Raw genomic sequence first — 16,423 nt, forward strand, 5'->3', positions numbered from 1 at the left:
CATTTATCTGTGCACCAGTTTATTGCGACTGCATGTGTTACCCTATCTGATTTCGTTGTAGTCAATTCTGTGGCTGTTGTACAATTTCAATTCAGAGCTTCGGTCGATGATCCAACTATTTACAGCAAAGTAATATGAGCCAGTGTTAATCCGATATCTAAATTCAATTTCAGAGTGTAGTATTTATGACGATAAACGTAAATCGTTTTGTAAAAGAATTAGAGCGGTTTTAACAGATGAAAAAGGCTTAAAGTTGAAAAATGGTATGATATTATGGTAAATATTATATGGATAAAACGGTACAGTTTTAAAATATTTTCTCTCTGATGTAACAAGAGAATATGAATGTGAACACAGTGACTGTGGTCTGAATTATAAGAAAACTCTGAATGATTGATGAAAGAAATATCCTCTCGTGTCTTCAGGTAAATTGCCGATAACAATATTTATATGCTGCGATGTGAATAATAATAACTACTTTAAATGATATCAATCATATGTTGTGATAGTATAATCAACTTCTGATGATACATGGGGACATTTACAATAGCTGACTGTATCTGATGTAGGCTTTTCAACACAAGAATCCTGAGCAGTTGTTAAAGCGTGCGTCTCTGATGAAGCCATTGATCCTGGTCAATATTTCGTAAGGAAAAGAAGAAAACCAAACTGATTAGAAAATAAACAGTGGATTAATGCTTTACAGTGGCGAAAACAAATTCTCAAGAACGACGGTAAATGCTGTGGATGTTAGAAACGAAAAACGTGTAATTACCATGTAAACTTACAAGGAACACGTATATCAAAATATATTCATATTTTCCAAATTCTAAAATACACTTTACCGTTCGTTTGCTAAATCTGTGCATTCAACAGTATTATATATCTCAGACGATATTTTTTCTCTCCTTACACTAGGCTACCAGTAACAGATTACACTACAACATATTTTGAGTCCTTCAGACTACAGCTGCACCAACAGGATGACGCAGATTTATATGTGGATTTTACCATTATTTACTTATCTCATTTTACCCAAAGGTAAGTTCCTCGCAAAATATATTCACTTATTTAATCTATTTATTTTCTAAAATCGATTTTTGTTTTCTGGTAACATAATGAACGACTCATTTACGTGGTTTAAGACATTTCATTGTTCTCTTTACCAATAATTTTAATGCTTTTTCCTCACCATTAATTTTTTTCGACACCAATAACGTTCTAACAAATCCTTACTGACGTCAAAACTTAAGTGAAACTTAACATATGTTCAATAATTCTTCGTAGCTTTCAATAGATTTCAGTGTCCCTGAATCAATTATGGTATATGCTTTAGCTACCTCAGTTTCCGACTACAATCTCAAATCTTTTCATCGGAAATTATTATAAAACTGTGTCTTGTTGCTGACGGATATAGCATAACAATACGTGCATGACGTTATCCGTGATGGGATCTTCATTCAGAGCTAAACCAAGTGTTTATTTACATACCGTATAGATTTGTAGTATCGGGATATATAAAATGAAGCCATTGAACGAGATTACGAAATATTTAATCTTTTAAAAGTAAATAAATCAGGAAACATTTGGATGCTACGAGAAGAAATTTTAACGATTCATAATAACTTTCTTCGTCAGAAATTAAACTTTGAACTAGTCTAAACACATTATCATAAAATAAGCCTTGAAGTAAAGCTTTTTGCGGAGATTGCGGCAACCATATTTGTAATAAAACAAGAGAAGTTTAGAGAGTTTTGTGAGCCTGATATTGGGTAGCATGTGAATACTCTTCTCCGAGTAGCATGAACAATGTTTGAAGCTGCAGAAAAGATAGAATAAAGAGATATATGTGAGTCACATGGTGAACAACTCCATGCGAATTAGTCGGATGGTTTGTAGTTTGGGTAGCTTTATACTTACTTAGAGTACTACCTCAGATATGAAAGAAGTAGTCCATTGAGGATATCAGATGCGTTTCAATTAAGTTAGGAGCTTTGGTGTTTTGTGTAATATCTGTCTTTCAAGTGGATGCCTGCCTTTGTGATATTGTCTTTGATACATTAAAGATGCGGGATTACCTGCAGATGTTATTAGAAATAGCGACGATTAAGAGCTGTAGTGACTGTGGGTGTTTTAGTTGTGTTCTATATATGTATGTATAACTTGCGATAGAGCACGAATATGTTTTCTTATTAGGAGTGCGTTGACATTGTCTTTATACAATTGAAAGAGACAAAACTGGAAACATTTAAGGCCTTTGTTCATGAAGGGTTAGCGTAGATTTGGCGTGAGGCGCCTGGAATGTATGTGGATGACGCTCGGAAAAGAAGTTTTGCATGACAGAGCTACAAAGATCGATATTAACCCATTGCCTGCCATCAGCCCCATTTGGAAATCTGCTAAAAACAGTCTCACTGCCGGTTGTTTGTTGTTTTTAAAGTGAATTGCTTATGTACATTGCATCTGCAGAGGTGTATTTAACAATATTTAGTAGTTAAAGTTTGTCATTATTAAGTTCTGGCTAACTCTAGAGGACATTTTGTGTCATATATCGCAATTTTTGAAAACTACAAAAATATTGACTGTTTTGAAAACTTTTTTCTTTTTCTTTTTTGCATTTCCCATCTATATCATTCATTGATATTTCATACACATTCGCATTTGATACTATAGTTTGCTGAAGAGAACTAATAGTACTGAAATATACTCTGAGTTGTCACCATGACTGCCAAAAGTTCTCTCCTTTTGCTCTCCGTTTAAATTTTAATTTTGGTAGATTGTAATTGTGCGAGTTCGCCTTCTTCACTTTACTCGGAAGATATTTTCATTAAATATTTCTCATTAATCATTGTAATTATAATTAATGAAATGAAGGCATGTTGAACTTTTAAATGCCTATATTTATACTGTGCATACGTATATGTATATGCCCATATGCGTAGATACATACACACACACACACGCGCGCGCGCTCAGACACATACTAAACTCACTCACATATACACATACACGCACGTACACATACATATGTACATATATGAGTGTGCGTGGGGAGAGAGAGACACTTTTAAGTTTGCACTGTAAACGAAATATTGAATTTCGTAATAACAAATCTTAAATTCTCGTCGTTTTACCGACCCCACAACTTCGCGATTCATATAAGAAACTATCTCATTACTTCGTTAGCCCGTAGAGAAGGCTATGTATCAGGCACACAATGCTTGCTTTCTGGAATGTTTTTGCTTGCACAACTTCGAACAACTTGGATAGCAAATTTATACAGTTTTTTTTTAATAAAGAAGCCACACTTGCTATCCTATCATATCATTCCAGCGTAAAGCAATAGCATTGGATACCAAACTAACGATATAAAAATAGTAGACGGTGGGAGTAAAGAAATGTTGCGGACATTTTAGCATTTTCTTAACTTATTTTTTAAATAGATAATAATGAATATCAGAAAATCAAAGTCGCCATGTAAAATTCAAATAGACTTCAAGATTTAAACCAACACGTACACACAATAAAATCACAGTGAATATAGACAAATATTCAGATTTGGTTAGATTATCTAACTACATTAGAACTTTTCTAACCCATTATCCTGCAAAAATCTATATCTAATCAAAGAAACAAGATCTTGAGCAAATCTCTTAAGTGTTTGTTGTTTTCCGTTAATAGTTATTGATTTCAAAGTTATCTAATATCTGTAGCAGGCAGATAACAGCTAAATCAACAAGTGCTGCCATCTAGGCCGCAGTAGAGTTGTCATCGAAACGTAAGGGATAGAGGCAAATAATCAGCAATGTTCAACCTGTATAAGTCTTATATCGAAAGGATAAAAAGCTTCCAGGTTCTACGTTTTGAAAGACAAAAAGTATATTTACCACATTGGTGTTAGAATTGAAATCTGAAGTCCTAAGGTCAATGAAATGTCTCTCCAAATCTGGTCTGTTTTTGGCAATCGTGACAAAACGTTTATCCTTCACTGTTTACTGAATCGGTTGTTGAACATTTTTACCGAACTGTCAAATATTACAGGGAAGAAGAATTATTTTGAGTCGAAGAGACATCCATTTTTACTTACTCATCACTAAAGGTTGTACTTATAATCTCCATAATTCAAGATTACATAACTGCTGACGTTATTTTCACCTCACCAAATGTAATTTCATTACCACAAGCAGATCAGGGGATAATTTTTACACTTACAGCATATTAAGTCAATTGATTTCAACGACTAGTGATAAACCTCAGGCTTTCATATTATGCAAACACTTAAAACTATAAAGAAACATTAAAAGAATTTAAAAGTACATATCTTATTGGTATTTTAGAAAACTAAGTGTCCAAATGTAGTTAATGAAGACCATAGCAGCCAGGCTGAAACACAGTGAATTCCCACCAGGTCCTATATGCGAATTTGGACTCCCAGTAAACTTTAATGCACCGATGTGCTGATGAAATTTGGGCGCGTCTAATATGTTAGGGGGTCTTTTATAACATTGTTTTCTTGCTTTTAATAACTAAGTTTCTGTTAGCTTAGTGAAAAATGAAGTGATGTCAAAATGAAGTATTAATTTCGTTAATCAAAGTAATGGTGAAATCTATGATACTCATGAATTGTTCAAAATATTAGAGAGGAAGATAATTGTAAGAAAATAAATTAAAATGGCTTCCAGGCATAGAGATTTCAAACTCAGCACGTTGTTTGTGTCCATCTACTCTATTTCGTTCACCACACATCCGGTATTCAATAATGAAGGAAAGTTCAATATCAATCTATCCAACATCCATTCTTCCTTTCATTAGCGTTGTCCCCTTTTGTTTCCATTTCGTTTCTATTATCTAACTTTTTTTCTTCTTTTCAATTCCTTTTTAATTTTCTTTTCCATTTTTACTTCTTTTATATTGATGTACATTCTGATGTTATTGTTCAATCATACTGTCACGTTTCCGTAAAACGAAGCACAAATATTTGAAGATCTATAAATACATTTTCGTAGGCATGCATAAACAACGTATAAGGTGATATTATAAACGTACGTTATTATTAGTATTATCATCATCATCATCATCATCATCATCATCATTAGAGGTGGTACCATATCCAATGAAGGTTATCAGAGGCATTGTTATGACTAGTTGAAAGCTAAATTAATGTTGTTGCTGCTGCTGCTGCTGTTATAGTTGGTGTTACTTTCGTTACGTTGAGCTGCCGAAATGGGTAGCACTACCGACAAAATGCGTAGGATCACTTCATCTGTGTTTATGTTCTGAGCTAAAATTCCATCGAGACAGTCAAAATGACACTGGGGTAAAATATACGAAGCCCAGTATACCTATAACGACTACTGATAAGGGTACACCAGGCTCATGCATCACAACCATATGTGCGCGACATGGTGATCTCATAGCAAGATAAACAGTGCATGAACTTGCAGGTGGAGCCCTGTCAGAATTTTATTTTCCAGGTTGAGTAGCCCATCCCGTTCAAAAAGTCCCTGAATAAGGGTTGTTTAAGGATGTTAAACGAAACATACATGCCTTCAGGTCCATTATTCAAATTCTAAAAAGAATTCCTCTCAGCACATGGCTGTGATGCTTCCCCACTACTTCTGCTTGTGATCAGAGATGGACATATTGTCAACCATTAAGGGACATGCTCAACTGGTTAAGGTCAAACAAGTGACAAGCAAATCTGTGATATTGAGCAAAATATTTTATACCAAGACAAAGCAATGTACATAACACTTAAAATCAGTTAAGATCAAAAGCCATGAGAGCCAGTGCCTTGAACTGCATCAGGGCATTATTACTATCATTATTGTTGCTGTTGTTATTATTATTATTATTATTATTATTATATGAAAACTCAAAGCTTATTTTGCTGGGTATCATGGAAAGTGTCAGCTGTCCACAACCAGAAGCCTAAGGTAACATTTGCTTCAAGAACCCTGCAAGAATTCTTGCAGTTCCAAGCAATGCTGATTTTTGTGGGTGTTCTACGTTCAAACTTGCACCAATCTTTTTCAGCCATGTTGGTAGTTGAATGCTGATACTTCCAAGTGCACCAATTACTATTGATATCACGTCTACTCTCTTCGCTGACCACAACCTTCATATTCCCCGCTTTAAATAGGCACAGTAGTTTATTTTTCGTTCTTCTTTCACATTGATCCTGTTGTTCCCGCGACATGCTATGTCGATTATCTTACATGCTCTTAATTTTTAATTCACTACAACCATGTCCAGTCCCCGATGTCTGGTCGGGTGATCGCACTGGATAATTGCATCTCACAGGATTTTGCAATTTTCATTTTCGATGACTCCTTCAGGAGTTAGCTTATACCACATCTTTCCTCTGTGTAGGCCGCGATTTCTACAGAGCTCCCAATGGATCATTATTGCCAGCTGAGCATGCTATATCTATGATCCAGTATAGTTTGTTTTCTTTCCCAATTAAAACTATATCAGGCTTCCTATTCTCTATCTTATGGTCGCACTGAATCCCACATGATCTTTGCATTATCATTTTCGATGATGCCTAAGAGTTTGTGGTTGTACCAATTTAAGCCTAGTACTTTTTGGTCTCTTTTGCCGAACCACTAAGTTACGGGGACGTAAACACACCAGCATCGGTTGTCAAGTGATGTTGGGGAGACAAACACAGACACAAAAACACACACACACATACATATATATACACATATATACGTATTTCTTTACTACCCACGAGGGGCTAAACACAGAGAGGACAAACAAGGACAGACAAACGGATTAAGTCGATTACATCGACCCCAGTGTGTAACTGGTACTTATTTAATCGACCCCGAAAGGATGAAAGGCAAAGTCGACCTCGGCGGAATTTGAACTCAGAATGTAGCGGCAGACGAAATACCTCTAAGCATTTCGCCCGGCATGCTAACGTTTCTGCCAGCTCGCCGCCTATATATACACATATATACGACAGGCTTCTTTCAGTTTCCTTCTACCAAATCCACTCACAAGGCTTTGGTCGGCCCGAGGCTATTGTAGAAGACACTTGCCCAAGGTGCCATGCAGTGGGACTGAACCCGGAACCATGTGGTTCGTAAGCAAGCTACTTACCACACTATTCCTTTAAGTATTAAACATGCAAACACGAAAGAAACAGCAGCAAAATCTACTAAAAAAAAGCAAGATAACACCGATATCTGAACATCTAAATCCGCAAAAGTACACTAACTGAACGGGAATTCACGCAAACACGAAAACCAAGCTTAATAAAAACACCAAGAAAAACAACAAAAAACAAACAACTGCAATAACAATGACTACAAGATATGTAACAACACCAACAGCCAAGTACATAGCAAGACCCCCAACAACATACACTGTTAAAAATACATAAAACTGTTGATGGAGAAGTGCATAACGCGACATAAACGACAGTAAGATATAAATTAAACAAACCAGCAATTAGACTTCTGGTGAAAAGACGAGTCATTCGGCAGCATAGAATGTTATTTATTTATTTATATATTTATTCATTTATTCGCAAACAATGATACTATGGAATTTTATAGTCTGGCCTTGCAGACGTATAAAATTTGATTTTTTTGGTAAAGAATTTTTTTTCTTTATTTATGTACATGGATAAAATGGTTAGAAGAAAGAAATAGCAGCCACGCCTTTGAAAGAAAAAAAATATATGAAAATGAATACTGCCATACAAACCAAAAAAAAAGTGAATAAGAATTTATTTACAGCAAGACAGGCGTTATAAAAGAAAATAGAGAATGAAGAAAATTTTTCACATTTCTATAAACAATGCCAAAGGCACGAACAAAACTATCGATTTTTCAGCTACTATCATGATCACAACATTCACACACACATACAGATACACACATACATACATACATGCATACATAAATACATACATACATACATACATACATACATACATACATACATACATACATAAATACATGAAGAGGAAGAAACAAAAATACACACACGCATACACATGCTAAGAGAAATGGTTAACACAACGATTTTAGGAGTGGCACTTCCACCCGTGTACCCAACATCACAGAAACGCCAGATATGGCAAAACTCAACCAAAAGGTGGCATCCAAGTAAAACTATTCGAGGTGAGACAGTTTCTCGTCTAAAAAGTATGTCCACGTATGTGTGCATAATAAAAAAATAGTGTTCAGTTGTCCTCAAAACAACTGATGGCGGAAGATGTCGTCAATGAAGTCGCTACTCAAACCGACAAAACTCGTCTGGGTTGTTTTTATAATCGGTACAAAAAGAAAAAAACACCGAGGAAGATCACGGAAATGTTCAGGTACACATCTACTCATTTTGTTTCTTTTTATGATCAAATATTCGCGTTACAGAGGGTGACTGGGAAGAGCATCGGGGACAAGACAATGATTCCTGGCTCGTTGTTATTGTCTGTTCCCGTCTGGGTGGATGATCAGTGAAGAAGTGACACGAAGGGGTGTATAATAGTAGTTGGAATGCTCTAATGAACTTTGAATAATTCAAAGCCATTGGGAAACTGTAAACAGGTGAGTGTGAAGAAGCGAAGAGCATGAGACTTAAGATACAGTACAAAATCTTAGTTGTTAAGGAACCCGTTGAGGAATTTCTGAAAAGCTGAAGTTAAGAAGAGGAGGCGAATTAGAACGCGAGTCAGTCTCCAAAGCAACGTCTGTGACGGAACCAAGACGGACTGGAGACCCAATACGCCATCACTCACGAAAGCAAATTATGGCCTTTTTCTCTTCTCAGCAGCATTGCTCTATTATTGTATGATTAAGAAGAGAACAAAGAGAACCAATAAAGGCAAACTGGAAGAGTCTCATAAGAAGGATAACATAACCGGAAAGTAACCAAAGCGGTACAAGGACAAACTGATGACATCACCATGTTTGTCATATAGTGTTTAGTACACGTTTGCTCCATATATTCCTTCTCACTCACATGTGTCTACATATTACCCGGTATATTTAGCTTCCTACTCCATGTGTCTGTAGTTTTTTGTGACTAGATATTAGTTCTGCGCAGCTAATATAAAAGCCTCTTTTCTGCTTTTAGTCTAAAACTGTTTATCCATTGTTTTGCATTTATTTATTTATTTATTGTTATTTATGTAAATATCTCTCTGTAATGTGGCTAGTTCCAACTTTGTGTTCCATATTTTCTTTACATTATTGTAAAACGCCATCGAATCTGCAGTTCAGCCCCTGACGGGACATGCCATGCCGGTTATCAGCGTCACAGGGCTGGTTAAATTGTTCGTGATCTTGCTTGGCCCAAAACTTTGGATGATAAGGAACTGGACGATTATTATTATTATTATCATCATCATCATCATCATCATCATCATCATCATCATCATCATCATCATCATTATTCTTATTACTAATCAGTAGTCGTGTTCTTTTCACGTACTTTCACTGCATTATCGTACGCAGCTGTGACTGCTTTGGGTATGTCCAGTGGTTTGTTTGGGTCTTATTAGTTTCATTGTATTGAAAGTGCTTTTGTAGGACGTGTACAGTGCCTAGCAGTTCTATTTCCTCTATGTTACATAAATTTGTAAGTCGTGGTGTTTTGGTTATGTACTTGTCTGTATGGTTTTTAATCATACCTAATGCACTTATTATCATGAGGATTGTTTCTGTTTACAGGCCCCACATTCGTTTTATCTCGATGTTTGTATAACAACAATTTCTTTGTTTCTTTTAGAGTTACATTTTCATTTGTTGTGACTGATATGCCGATTAGAAGGCATTTTCTTTCTCGACATCCCTAGTGATAATATCTGGCTTATTAGCCTTGATCTCTCTATCTGTGCTTATACCTCAGAGTACGGTTGCTTTGTCATTTTCTGAGACATACTGAAACGATTTTTTCAGTTGTCATTCCGTAGTGCCAGCACAGCTTCCATTGTGTATAAATCCCGACTCTGTCATTTTTGTGGATATATCCCTTCATAGCAGGACTTGATAGCCAGAGATAAAATAATTCATTGCAATGTTGTTCCCGCTTCGTAATATAACTTATTGTTTCTTCCCACTATCAACACCAACACCACCATATATAGTTCAGGTATTCATTGTATTTCTCTTCATTATGTGATTTTGGCGGTGTCTGATGGGGAAGCTTTGATCCTGTTCCACAATTATTATCATTATTATCATCATCATTTGATGAAAACTCTCAGCTGGGTATGATGAAAGTGTCAGCTCTGCACAAACTAAGGTGACATTTGTTTAACGATCTCGCTTCAAGAACTGTACTGAGAACTCTTGTAGTTCCAAGCAATGATGATTTTTGTAGGTGTTCTATCTTGAAGCTGCATCATCATCATTCATCATCATCATTCATCATCATTCATCATCATTCATCATCATCATCATCATCATTATTATTATTATTATTATTATTATTAATATTATTATTATTATTATTATTATTATTATTATTATTATATTATTATTATTATATTATTATTATTATTAGTATTATTGTGTGAGAGAGCAGTGCATGCCATCAAAGTGACACTGGAATAAAATATACCAAGCCCGGTATACTCCTCATGGTGACCCGTCTGATAAGGATACACTAGGCACATGAATCACAACCATATGTGCGCGACATAGTGATTTCATGTCAAGATAAACAGCACATGACCTTACAGGTGGGGCCCAGTTAGAATTTTCTTCAAGTCGAGTAGCCCATCTCAATCAAATGGTCCTTGGATAAGCGTTGTTTAAGCATGTTGAACGAAACATCTATGTTTCCAAAGGTGAATTATTCAAACTCCAAAGAATTCCTTTCAACTCATGGCTATGATGCTTCCCCACTACTTCTACTCGTGATCAGAGATGCAGATATCTTCAGCCACAAAAGGACATGCTAACTGGTTATGGCCAAACAACTGACAGGCAAATCTGTGGTATTGAGCAGAATATTTGCAGTAACCCATCTTTTATATCAACACAAAACAATGTACATGATAACACTTCCAATCAGTTAAGATCAGAAGCCATGAAAGCCAGTGCCTGGTACTGCATCGGGACATTTATTATTATTATTATCATTATTATTAGTATTATTATGATTTGCCTCGCCGAGGTTGACTTTGCAGTATTATAATTATTGTTGTTGATGAAGGCAGCGAGCTGGCAGAATCGTTAGCTCGCCGGACGAAATGCTTAGCGGTATTTAGCTCGTCGCTACGATCTGCGTTCAAATTCTTCCGAGGTCGACTCTGCCTTTCATCCTTTCGGGGTTGATAACTAAAGTACCTGTAAAACATGGGGGTCGATCTGATCGACTTAGCCCACAAATTTCAAGCTTTATGCCTTTAGTAGAAAGAATTATTATTATTATTATTATTATTATTATTATTATATTATTATTATTATTATTATTATTATTGAGTGAGAGAGCAGTTCATGCCATCAAAGTGACACTGGGGTAAAATATACGAAGCCCAATATACCCATCATGACTACCCGTCTGATAAAGGTACACCAGGCACATGCATCACAACCATATGTGCGCGACATGGTGATCTCATATCAAGATAAACAGCACATGACCTTGCAGGTGGGGCCCAGTTAGAATTTTCTTCAGGTTGAGTAGCCCATCCCGCTCAAACGGTCTCTGAATAAGGGTTGTTTAAGGATGTTGAAAGAACCACCCATGTTTCCAGAGGTGAACTATTCAAACCCCAAAGAATCCCTCTCAACACATGGCTATGATGCTCCCTCACTACTTCTGCTCGTGATCAGAGATGCACATATCGTCAGCCACTAAGGGACATGCTCAACTGGTTAAGGTCAAACAACTGACAAGCAAATCTGTGGTATTGAGCAGAATATTTGCTGTAGCCCATCTTTTATTATCATTATTATTATATTATTATTATTATTATAGTGGTTAGGGCAGCGGACTCGCGGTCGTAGGATCGCTGTTTCGATTCCCAGACCGGGCATTGTGAGTGTTTATTGAGCGAAAACACCTAAAGTTCCACGATGCTCCGGTAGGGGTTGGTGGTGGCGATCCCTGCTGTACTCTTTCGCCACAACTTTCTCTCACTCTTTCTTCTGTTGGCCTGCTCGCTTAGCCAGCGGGGTGGCGTCACTTGAAGGCTAAAACAATGCGAAGCGCATTGTGATCAATGATGTGTGGCAACATCTGATAGCCTAGTCGGTCACGGTGATCACGTGATTATTATTATTATTATCATAAGAAAATTCAAAGCTTATTTCTTGGGTATGTGGAAAGCGTCAGCTGTCCACACAGCCAGCACACTGAGGTGACACTTGTTTACTAGTCATGCTTCAATAGTAGTAGTAGTAGTAGTAGTTATTTTCATTTTTTTTTGTAATTCTTTGTGTAACTGTATTATTCTCATATTGTATGTATTCCTTTACAATGGGTGGAAAGTAATAAAAAAATCGTTGTTGGTTTACTACTGAGTCCTTTTGGAAAGTTACTTCCGTCCTATTTTGTTGTAAGAATGAAGCTATTGATATATGCCCTTTACGTTTTTGCCATTATTATTTATTTATCCATTTATGTGTTATTAGAACTAGATATTTGCTATTTGCATTTTCTAAAGGGAGGATCGAATAAAGATTTCCAATGGAATACCCTGCGAGCAATATCTGATCTCGCATCTCATTTGCGTGAACAATAATTCAATGGTGGACAGAAGTCGGAACTCGAATTCGTTATGACTCTCATACTTGCACACACACGTGCGTGCGGTAAGACACAGATGAACAAGCAATTCAGAGAGAGAGAAAGAGTGAGGGTGGGAAGGAGACAGAGAGAAAGAGAGAGGGAGAGAAAGTGGAAGAGAGACAGATATGGACAGAGGGAAATTGTTGACAGACGCACATACATATTGATGTGCAAACAGAGCTGTCTGATATTCGCATACATGTGATGTGTTTGACTACGTGAGTGTGTGTGCGCGAGTGTGAGTGTGTGAATGAGTGAGTGAGTGAATGTGTGTGTGTGTGCGTGTGTGTGTGTGCGTGTGTGTGTGTAACATATATGTTATATATGTAAGCATATATAACTTGTATATATATATGTATGTGTATATGTATGTATGTATACGTATGTATGCACGCATCAGTATATATATATGTGTGTGTGTGTGTGTGTGTGTATACACGTAGTCATATATGTGTTTGTATATGTATATATATATATATATATATATATATATATATATACACACACACGTAGTCATATATGTGTTTGTATATGTATATATATATATATATATATATACACACGTAGTCATATATGTGTTTGTATATGTATATATATATATATATATATATATATATATATATTATATATATATATATATATACACACATGTTTCCATAGTCATAACCATATATATATATATATATGGTTATGACAAGACTAAACAAAACGACGAAATAATTAGAGGCTTCTTAAATCATACGTTTCTGCTACCCGGGCGGTATTAAATGATGATAATTTTCTCTGATAGACTATGGAAACATTAGTGCTTTTCATATTTTACCTCTGCTTTCTCTATCGAATCCATTTAAATCGAATGCCACTTCGACAACGATTTCTTTATACCATATTTCTGAAAAGGAATAAAAATAATTCTCTACTTGAACGACTTTGAGCATGCAGCGGGTGTCTTTGCACCTTGTGTTTTTGTGTGCGTATAAATGCTTGGGACAAGCAGTTAATGTAGAAGTTTAAAGATACAAGAACATAAGATAAAAAAATTTTCATTTACTAATTGGTCAATTAATCAATGTTACACACAACAGAAACGTAACTATCATCGAATTAGCGACTAATTGTCACGTAGCCAAGTAACCTAGCTGCCATTTATAGTTGAGTACCATTTGGGGGGGGGTGAAGGAGGGGGAGGGGGGCTGCTGACTGATTGAGCTCCTAACCATTTCAGTTGATTCTCATTCATCACTCTTTTACTCTTTTAATTGCTTCAGTCATTTGACTGCGGCCATGCTGGAGCACCGCTTTCAGTCGAGGAAATCGACTCCAGGACTTATTTTTTGTAAGCCTAGAACTTATTTTATCGGTCGCTTTTGCCGAACCGCTAAGTTACGGAGACGTAAACACACCAGCATCGGTTGTCAAGTGATGGGGGGGGGTGAACAAACACAGACACACAAACATATACACACACATCCATATATATATATATATATATATATATATATATAGGACGGGCTTCTTTCAGTTTCCGTCTACCAAATCCACTCACAAGTCTTTGGTCGGCTCGAGGCTATAGTAGAAGACACTTGCCCAAGGTGCTACGCAGTGGGACTGAACCCGGAACCATGTAGTTGGCAAGCAAGCTACTTACTACACAGCCACTCTTGCGCCTACATTGTTGAATATTATAATCATTTAGCATGATATGCCTGAGTACTATTGATAAACTTTGGATATAACTGATATAATTACCATTTCGATTGCTCACTGTATCGGCTATTTTTAGATTAAACAGAGCTTAAATAGCATCACATATAGGCGCAGTCATTAATGTCTGTTAAGAAGCTTGCTTTTACCACTTCGTGCTTTTGGGTTCCCGTTGCATGCTTGCTTGGTTAAGTCCTTTCTACTGTAGCCTCGAATCAATGCTTTGTGAGATAATTTGCTAGACGGAAGTTGTGTGGAAGCCTGTCGTGCATATGTTTGTGCACGGGTGTGCATACAAAAGTCTTTGTGCCTATGTTTCTGCCCCACATTTTCCATACCACTCCACAGCAGATATTGGCTTGTTTAGACATCAGTCACTAAGCGGTTCGGCGAAACAGACCGAAAGAATAAGTGCTACTTTTAAAAATAAATACTTGAATCGATTTGTTCGACCCATTATGTCTGCAGTTCAATGATTGTAACAAGTAAAATGCAGAAAATACATACTCTACAATTTCCTCCAACGATGTCCCAGCTCGTACCGCATTAAATTCTACATTGTTGCATGTCATGAACGCAATTTCTCATCGCAATAAGTATTGTTTTAAAATAAATAACCAGCACACTCCTATAGGTGTAGGAATGCCTGTGTGGTCAGTAGCTTGCTTACGAACCACATGGTTCCGGGTTCAGTCACTGGGCACCTTGGGCAAGTGTCTTCTACTATAGCCTCGGGCCGACCAAAGCCTTGGGAGTGGATTTGGTAGACGGAAACTGAAAGAAGCCCGTCGTATATATGTATATATATATATATATGTGTGTGTATGTGTGAGTGTGTGTGTGTGTATGTGTGTGTATGTATGTATGTATGTATGTATGTATGTATGTATGTATGTATGCATGTGTGTACGCATGTATGTATGTGTGTGTATAAGTTTGTGTGTCTGTGCTTGTCTCCTCAACATCACTTGACAACCGATGCTGGTGTGTTTACGTCCCTGTAACTTATCGGTTCGGTAAAAGAAACCGATAGAATAAGTACTAGGCTTACAAAAGGCGGTGCTCCAGCATGGCTACAATCAAATGACTGAAACAAGTAAAAGAGTAAAAGAGCACAGATTGCTGAAAGAATTACTTTTTCGTACTCACTTTGTACATCTATGCGGTGTAAAACAAAATCCCTGGAGTTTCTATTCAGTGAAATACCTGGAGTACTTACACCAGTGGGCTTTCAATATTTTTTTTTTCGAAAACCGCTATGAGAGTATAGATAGCCAGGAGATTTGGATGTGCGCTGCATTAGAAATACACTGGCTTTCTACCCTATCAGGATCTATGCTACTGTATGTGTGTGTGCGTGTGCGTGTGTGTGTGATGTCCTCTGGTTATGACTGTAAAATACAAGTGGGTAACCATCTCTGCACAACACAAAGAGGGGACAGAAATTTTAGTTTGAAATTAAGGAATACGCGGAAGAAGATACATAGTGTTCACATACCAAGTTCTAACAATTTCTAGTCGATAGATATAGTTATGTGTAGACATTGTCATTCTTTTTAGAAATCTTCAGTATGGTTTAAACTGTACCTAATTAATTAGATACAATGTGAAGATAAACATTTATTATAAAATTACAGATGAAATTAATTACAGTATGAAGGGAATTTGCGGTAATTTTTCATTGTTTTTCTTCATACAACATTGGTAGTTCAGGAATAGAGAGAAAAGAGAGGCCGCATATAGTTATGTATATGTGCAAGACTGTGTATGCATGTCTATGAATGTGTTTATCTATTATATAAAATCCGTTCTGTTTGTGTGTGTGTCTTCTAGGATCTCGGGCATTCTCCATCCGATTGCACTCACATTTGATATGTAGATACCGACGGTATCAGGGCGTGTATAAGTCTTGAAAAAATTACAAAAATCGATTCCAGGTGAGAATGCAATCGATAAAGCC

The 16,423-nt window shown here is 36.6% G+C and overlaps 1 protein-coding gene across 1 annotated transcript in view; it reads left to right on the top strand.

The window, feature by feature from the left end:
* Positions 1 to 16,423, top strand: part of LOC115216605 (neuronal acetylcholine receptor subunit alpha-7-like) — a 974,486-nt gene that overhangs the window by 659,323 nt on the left and 298,740 nt on the right. The window contains exon 4 of the mRNA XM_029786079.2: positions 919 to 1,041. Coding sequence (XP_029641939.1) covers positions 984 to 1,041 — 58 coding nt within the window. The 5' untranslated portion in view covers positions 919 to 983. The remainder of the gene's footprint in view (positions 1 to 918; positions 1,042 to 16,423) is intronic.

Source organism: Octopus sinensis, linkage group LG10, assembly GCF_006345805.1.
Source record: "Octopus sinensis linkage group LG10, ASM634580v1, whole genome shotgun sequence".
In the NCBI taxonomy this organism is placed as follows: Eukaryota; Metazoa; Mollusca; class Cephalopoda; order Octopoda; family Octopodidae; genus Octopus; species Octopus sinensis.